Below are 8,414 nucleotides of genomic sequence, written 5' to 3'. Positions count from 1 at the left end.
TGTCTTGGCCTTGACATGTTAGAAAATCATAAAGGCGGAAAGATTCTATTATATAGATAATTACTTATGATTATTTTGTTTTTATGTTTTTCTTTTATCTTTTATTTCATCAAGCAATTACCAAACCAATAGCAAAAAGACACCAAATGTAGGTGGACACCTAGGGAAAAACCCTTATCTAGGGGAAAACCCAGTCAACAATTTTTCCTTCAATATTTTCACAGTATAATAGAAGACTCTTGACCTAGACAAAGACTTCCTCCGCACCAAGTCAACCCTCTCTTTCTTCTTATAGATGATAACCCTTCAATAACAACTTCGACCTAGCAGCAACAACTTGCAGTAGCAGCTTCAACCCAGCAACTGGTAGCAACAACAACAACAATAGCTTTGACTAGACAAGAAAAACTTCGATCTTCCTAGATACTCCAATCAAGTGAGAGATAGATGGCCCAAAAATTGGATTTTGATGTCTTCTTCCTTCCTTCCAAATTTTGCACCCTGTTCCAGCTCTTTTCCAACTTCACACCTTTTAGTTGCCTTAGCTTATAATTTGAACTTGTGTGAAAGAGAATGCTCCAAATGAAATCAAACTGCTCCAATATTTAGGCTTCTGGTGAGGTCGAATTTCCCAATTGAGGCTGACTTGGTATGGAGGGGACAAATAAAATATTTGACTCAATATTAATTCTTTTTACATGATTCAAAATCCCAAGAAGGGTCTCTTTTAATGGACAATGACTCTAATGGCTCAAAATAAATCCTAGAAGTCCTCAATGGGGAATTTGACCTAAAACATGATAACCTGTGCATGAAACCCATGCTTTATTAAGTCATAATAATAATAATGATATCTTCTTCATTCTTTTGATAAATACAATTCATTATGACTCAAATACATTTATGAAGAGTAAACCTAGTTAGATATTTCAACACTCCCCCTTAACTAGGGAGGTATTCATAATAACAAGTACAAGGAAGATCTCAAAACACATGAACCATGAAGAATATAGGCACTGCAATGCCATAGACTAGGTTCCTGACCAGGGTAATCTATCCAAGGTCCTTCAATAGTTTAGGAACTCACGGTGCCATGGACTAGATGCCTAACCAGGGAAATCTATCTGTGTGGGACTAAGATGGACTAAGATTTCAGCCTCTCTAGGTACCATAAGGCTTACTTGCTAACCATCAACCCAAGGATCGAGGTACGTATCCGAGGTCAGGTATCTATGACCAACGCCACCCTAACCACTTCAAGATCCAGACATCATCTCAAAGTGTCAGCTAGATTTCTTTTGAGGCAATGTGTCTTACACGCAAAGCCTCAACACTCCTGATTATTTCAATCGGTAGAAAAACCTCCCCAATCAAACAGATTAGTAACAAATATCTCTCGTGTACCTAGCATGTTATCAAACCCCTTGAGATATTTAATTGTACAAACACAACTCCAATCAGTAACAAACTTTGAAATGTACATAAGTAAACACAAACTTTCGGGGTCTTTTAGACAACTTGATGTTGCTTCTCAATTTATCACAGTAGGACTTTCAAACAAATCTTGACATAAGATTCCTCAATTGTACATCTTCCTTTCCTACTTCACATGTAGCAACATATTCTATAATCAGATCATGCTTTCCCTATCTTAGCAGCTCCTTAAAATGTATTCTCCAATTTCTTCTTTCACAGTGTCCACCATGACTATGATATGTCCTCCCTCTTAACTTTAGGGAGATTTATTTTATCCAGCCTCCCTCTTAACTTAGAGAGATCACATTATTCTTATGACATTGGAGAATATTTCATGGCTTCCATCCTTTTTATCAGAGTTATCATGACCATCATCATTCATATAACTTTATGCACCATGCTTATCATATCAACTTTATTTATGAACATCTTCACCATCTTGAAGACTATGTACCTGCACAACTTAGATAACAAGTACACTCAAATCTATAGAACCATGAAGTTAACCATACCATAATCATACAATAATGGAATCATTCAACATTAGACATCAAATACCAAAACTTAGTTAGGTTCACAAACCAAAAACACATACTTTTATACTTCAAATACATGCGAGGGTTTTGTCATAAACCCTAGATTTTACCATCAATACTTTGAGTACCTTAATCAAGATAACAACCTTCATAGGACTTCAACACATTTTGTTTAGGCATGTCATACCTTACTACAATATATTGAAAACCCTAGAAACATTTCAAACAAATATATTTAACAACTTTAGCACTCATATGTTTCACTAGGATTTAGTGCAAGATCCTAGAGTTCATACATAATCCATTAAACTTCACCAATCAAAAACAATCACAACCAAATTTCAGATTTCAACAATCTTTCATAGATCTCAGATTATCACACTTGTCATCATATTTTAGAAAATTAAACATTATCATCCTAGAGAATACTTTGACTAAAGCTTAGTTCCAAACCCTGGGACTTATGACCATAAAAAATTAGGTCAACACATATATCTAGGATTCTATTGTCATGCACAAGCATATAATAGCATGTGTTAGTCCAACCCACTGACGCAAATATCAATATATTAAAGTTAAACGTATAACAAACTTGATCAGAGTAGGGTTTTGATTGGACAAACACATATATACATAGGCTTTCATTCCTAGGACATTATAAGGCTCTTGCTCATACACCCTACCAAACCCTAATGATCTATGGTTTCAATACATAACTTGGAAAATCCTAATACTTCAAAGGTTTGGGATTTCAGACATCACCATTCAACCTTGACAAGTTATAACCATACCAAAACCCCAAACATGACATCATCAAACATTTTGTTTAGACTTCATCAATAACCCTAAATAGGCTAGGGTTTCACACATTATCATTGACATACCCTTAATTTAAGGTTTTACAAAGAACCTTTCTAGGGTTCCACAAGAATAATTAAAGATATGAGGAGGGTAGATTTATCTAATGATGATTTACCCAATCAAAAACCTTTATGATTCAAGAGATCTAGACACAATAATGTTAGTACTGTAGAATAGTTTATCAAGAATGAATAGCATGAAGAGATAAAAAGCTTTAAGGCATACCGTAACAAACCTTGTAACTCTAATGCTTTGTCTTTGTGAGGTCTTCTTCCATAATCCTTGAGTATTCAACAAGCTTTTCCTAAACAAGGAAAATATGAATAGAAATGTGATTAGTATTTAATGCAATCAAACTTACGTAAGGAAAACAAAAAATGAAAAGATAATACAAGGAATAAGATACTTATATTTGGAAGTTGGTGAGAGCTCCCTCCAATCTCGAGGATACCTATAACCTTATAAAAACAATTCAAAAATGTTTTTCCAAAATATGTTAAACCTACAAATACTAGAAATAAAAAATGAAACAACTAAAGATTAGAGAAAAGGACTTAGTAGTGTAAGTTCCTTATATCTAGTTCTTCAGCTTTATTCTTCTTTGGAGATCCTTCTTCAGCAACATTAGCTTGGTCCCTGTTCCTTTTCTTATTCTTCGGATTGTCAAGACAATCACTTCTATAGTGACCCATTTTATGACATTGGTAGCATTCTATTTTGGACATATCTACCTTCCTTCTTGGCCCTTTTGACTTCTTGAAGTTTCCTTTATTTTGAGAAGCGGAGTATGCATTTGAAACTTTCTCTTCTTCATTGTTGGATACTAATGAGATTCTCATTTCTTCTTGGCTGCAGGTATTCCATAATTGTTTAATGATGGAGTTTCTTCCCATCTGTTGAGTCCTAAAGCAAAATCACTCCAAGTAGGTGGAAATCCCAATAATGCATTAATCACTAGCTCTTTTTTAGGTACAATCTCATCTATGGCTTGAAGGTCATCTCTAATCCTAGCTATCCTTACAAAGAAGGAAGTTACAATGTCATATTTTGTCATTTTTGTGGTCCTTAATTCATTCTTCGGACTTTCTACCTTACCGATGTTCTTTATAGTGAACAATTTTGATAAGGCTTCATACATTTCTTGAGAATGGTCTATGTTGGAAATGTATGGGACAAGATAGTCCTTTACACTTTCTACCATTAGTGTCATAGCCAATAGTTCTGACTCTCTAAACTTCACTTTATCTGCATCACTAGATCCTTCAATAGGTTTCTTCACTTTTCCTTTGACCACATCCAAGACTTTGTCCTTTTCAAGAATGAGGTCAATTCTCCTTTCATGCCCTGTAATTTGCATTAGGGGAATTTTGAGGTATAAAATGGGCCTCCTCAGGAAATTATAATATAATAGTGGAAATAATAAAATAATATTAGATTATATCATCAAATTTTAGAGAGAGAAAAGAAAAAACTATTTTTTCAACTCATAGTTTCAACTTATCTTCCTATGGGTTTACTCAAATTTCGAGCGGGAACACTCGTTGGATACATAATTTGATTCCTCATCCAAGGAGTACCCATGTTTCATAATTTCGATGGACCCTCCTACACGAAAAATGAGAAATACATGAAAAAATGTGATTGCAATCACGTTTTTTTCATGTAGCGGGGTCCATCGAAAGATGCAACATGGGTACTCTTTGGATGAAGAATCAAATTTTACATCTAACAAGTACTCCCGCTTGAAATTTGAATAAAAACATAGGGAGATAATTTGAAAATACAAGTTGAAAAAATAGTTTTATTATTTTAATATTTTTACTTTTTTCCCCCAAAAATGGTGAATCACCCCCATGGTTGACATCATCATCTTGAATCATATTGGTTCTTATAAAGTTTATTTTGATTGTACATTTTTCTTAGGAAGCCCATTTTAGACCTCAAAAGTTCTCTAATGATGTTCCTTCCAATTTGTTCTTACCCTTTATTGTGTTAGACATTGTCCTTGAAGGTAGTAAGCTTCTTCCCTTATAAGTGCTCCTTATAAGATCCCTTGTTCAATCCTTTTGAGATTTCTTAGACTCCTTTCACTAGATCCTCAAACTACCTTTTTCCTTCTTCACCTTTGCTTTGAAACCATGTTAGAAAATCAGAAAGGCATAAATATTTTATTATATAGAAAATTGCTTATGATTCTTTTATTTTTCTGTTTTTCTTTTATCTTTTAGTTCATCAAGAAATGATTAAAACAATACCACCAAGACACTAGATGTAGGCATACAACCAAGGAAAAACCCCTATCTAGGGGAAAACCCAGTCAACAATTATTCCTTCAATAGTTTCACGAGATAATCCAAGACTATGGACCTAGACAAAGACTTCCTCCACACCAAGTCAGCCCTCTCTTCCTTCTTGCAAATGATAACCCTTCAATATCAACTTCGACCTAGCAACAACAACTTGCAGTAGCAACTTCGACCCAACAACTGGTAGCAACAACAACTTTGACTAGACAATAAAAACTTCGATCTTCCTAGATACTCCACTCAAGTGAGAGATATATGGCCCAAAACTTGGATTTTGATTTCTTTTTCCTTCCTTCCAAATTTTGCACCCTTTTCCAACTCTTTTCCAACTTTGCACTTTTTAGTTTCCTTGGTTTATAAGTCGAACTTGTGTGTAAGAGAATGCTCCAAATGAAATCAAAGTGCTCCAATATATAAGCTTATGGTGAGGTCGAATTTCCTAGTTGAGGTTGACTTGATCTTCTTGAGGACGACTTGGTGTGGAGGGGACAAATAGCATATTTGAATCAATATTAATTCTTTTTACATGATTCAAAAGCCCAAGAAGGGTCTCTTTTAATGGACAATGAATTTCATGACTCAGAGTAAATCCTAGAAGTCCTCAATGGAGACTTTGACCTAAAACATCATGACCCAAGCATGAAACCCACGCTTTAATAAGTCATAATAATAATAATAATAATAATAAATATATTCTTCATTCTTTTGATAAATACAATTCATTGTGACCAAATACATTTATGAAGACTGAACCTAATTACATATTTCAACATGACTTTCAAAACCATGATTTCTTGTATCAAAATAATTCTCAGACCCATCGCCTTGAAAAGGTTTGTTAGGGAATTTCTTTTTAGAAGAATTCCCCCAAAAACCCGAAGATTAAAGGAGATAATCTTCATTAGGAACAGAGTATTGGGCATATCCCCTCTAACGGCCCGAGAACTAGCACCATCCATAACAGAGACATCATGGAGATCCATATCTCTAATAAAGTCCAAAGTTTTTTTATCAAGCAATTGATTCCAGACCTCAACCTCCCACGAACATTTCAATTCCTCCTTATAGTAACATTCATTGCAGAACTTTCACTGATATATATCTCGGCATTGGAATCCAGATTCTTATGAATGCTTAAAGGTTGTAAGTCCAAGGATGGGTTCATAGCTAGAAAGTCAATATGGCTGCCAATCGAATATATTTCTTCCCCTCATGACGTCAAAACAAAGGACTTCCGATGACGTAAGAACAGCGGACATCTCATTGATGAAAGGAAACACAATTACGAGCGTTCATCTACTGAGTTCCGAAATACTCACATACAGCAACAACGAGTCTTTGAAATAATCATTATATTTAAGAAGGTTGTTGAACCCAAATTAGTTGGACAACTGGATTCCATATACTTCCATTTATCATGGAACCCATTATGCCGAATGTGTACATCCAAATATGTGCATAAAATTGACGGATGCCGAGAGATTTTAATCCATCGTCCATTAAGACCCTCCATGAATAGTAGTAGTTGGTACATGCTGTAATTCTACGCAGATTTGCATGTGCCCAACTTAAATATTTTATAGCCACAGATGATGACATACCAACTATAAACTTCACTACTGCGAACTGTTGTTTTCTCGTACAATAATTGTCAATGGGTCCCGAAGTGAAAGTATATGGAGGAGCAGCTGAATCTTCTCACCTTCTTCTTCTTCGTAAGTTCGTACATATTTCCTGCGGCCTTGTATGGTCTTTATATGTCCAATCATTTCTCTGCAATGATGCAAGTTTGTTTCATAAAAGTTTCACAGTTTTGCTCCCAGATTTCTCAGACCATTGTAGCAATAATGGTTTGGATTGGTTTTCTATTCCATTACATATTTTACTATTTGTTTTTCAGTTATGTTGACATGACTGCAATTACATCTTGTTGTTCTCTATTTGCAGGAGACTGTGCTTTCAGTGGATATATCTTGCCGCAAATGTAAGCGGAATGTTATGAAGAAAGTTGCGAATCTTTATGGTAAAAAAAATAATACAGCATATTGTGTAATTTAATATTCAATTACAGAGTCAAAACATATGTTGTATTTGTTGGCAATGGTTGGTATGTTCTTGAACTTAATTATAGATTCAAAATATATTAAGATATTAGATTTATATATATACTGCTCTCGAACTTGACCCAATTACAAATTTCAAAAATATTAAAACTAAACTTACTGAGATATATATACACTGCAGGAGTGAGCTCTGTAAATGTGGATCCATCTAAACACACTGTAACCGTGATTGGGGACGCGGATCCTGTTGAAATTGCAGTGGAGCTCAGAAAGTTGAGAAAGCATGTAGAGATAGTGAGCGTTCGGAATCCTACGGAGGAGAAAAAGGAAGAAGATAAGACGGACGAGCTTCCCCAATGCTGCCCAAAATGCGATGTGTGGTATATAATTGATGATAATGTGTATTATCCATGCTCTATAATGTAATTATGATGATGATGATGGTGGTTAACTTCACTGAGATCAAATTGGTTTATCGAACTTATAACTTTTTTAGTTTTTAATTATCTGGCTCCTCGTCTTTCTTGGCGAGATTGATGCTGTAGCTTTCTTTTTTTCTCTATGGTCTTCCAACTCTTTTATCTTGCATCCCCTTCATCTCTTCTCGTTCTTGGGACATTAGTGTTTTAGCTTCGCGATCTATTGTGTTCATCCTTTTGAAGAGAAGAAGTTTGGTCAAGTCAATAAACTCACAGAAAATTTCCCGATCAAATTATTGTATGAAATTATATTAGAATTTACATTTTTAATAATAATCTGATTGTGCAAGTAAGCTTTTGGTTTCTTCGGTCTCTAAAATGTTTGAGTTTGGATGGATGGGTGGATTATTTTATTTTTTAAGAAATTTTTTTATTATAATATATTTTAGTAATAATTAATTACATGCAAGTAAGCTTTTGGTTTCCATGGTTTTTAAAATGTTTGAGTTTGGATAGATTGGTCTATTTTAATGGTGTTTTTTAATTATGATATATTTTGGAGTTTTTTTTAGATAAATATTTTTGTTTAAATTTTGATTATTTGTTATTTAAAATGTGTTTTTGAATGTATATATTGATTTTGTATTCTAAAAAATTTATGGGCTATGAAGAGTTGACAATTAAAAGTTATAATTCCAATAAATTCATATTGATTTCTCTACAAATTAAACCAAAAATGTCCCAAAAAGTCTT

The 8,414-nt window shown here is 34.1% G+C and overlaps 1 protein-coding gene across 1 annotated transcript; it reads left to right on the top strand.

Annotated features, from left to right (window-relative positions):
* Positions 1–6,597: 6,597 nt before the first annotated feature.
* Positions 6,598–8,010, top strand: LOC149245548 (heavy metal-associated isoprenylated plant protein 2-like). Its single transcript, XM_089455617.1, has 3 exons — positions 6,598–6,894; positions 7,127–7,202; positions 7,424–8,010. The coding sequence occupies exons 1-3, from the start codon at positions 6,856–6,858 to the stop codon at positions 7,666–7,668; spliced, it is 360 nt and encodes a 119-aa protein (XP_089311743.1). The 5' UTR covers positions 6,598–6,855; the 3' UTR covers positions 7,669–8,010.
* The last annotated feature ends 404 nt before the right edge of the window (positions 8,011–8,414 follow it).

The sequence above is a fragment of the Pinus tabuliformis genome, chromosome 7, assembly GCF_031772625.1.
Source record: "Pinus tabuliformis cultivar Carrire ecotype Pingquan chromosome 7, CPIR1, whole genome shotgun sequence".
Lineage (NCBI taxonomy): Eukaryota > Viridiplantae > Streptophyta > Pinopsida > Pinales > Pinaceae > Pinus > Pinus tabuliformis.
This window is presented reverse-complemented; position numbering and strand designations above follow the sequence as displayed.

Bases quoted from the DNA above. Each gene is read 5' to 3' on its own strand.
- LOC149245548 (XM_089455617.1), top strand. From the start codon at position 6,856: ATGGAGGAGCAGCTGAATCTTCTCACCTTCTTCTTCTTC. The intron at 6,895-7,126 runs GTAAGTTCGTAC...CTCTATTTGCAG, and splicing joins TTCTCACCTTCTTCTTCTTC to GAGACTGTGCTTTCAGTGGA. The intron at 7,203-7,423 runs GTAAAAAAAATA...TATACACTGCAG, and splicing joins GAAAGTTGCGAATCTTTATG to GAGTGAGCTCTGTAAATGTG.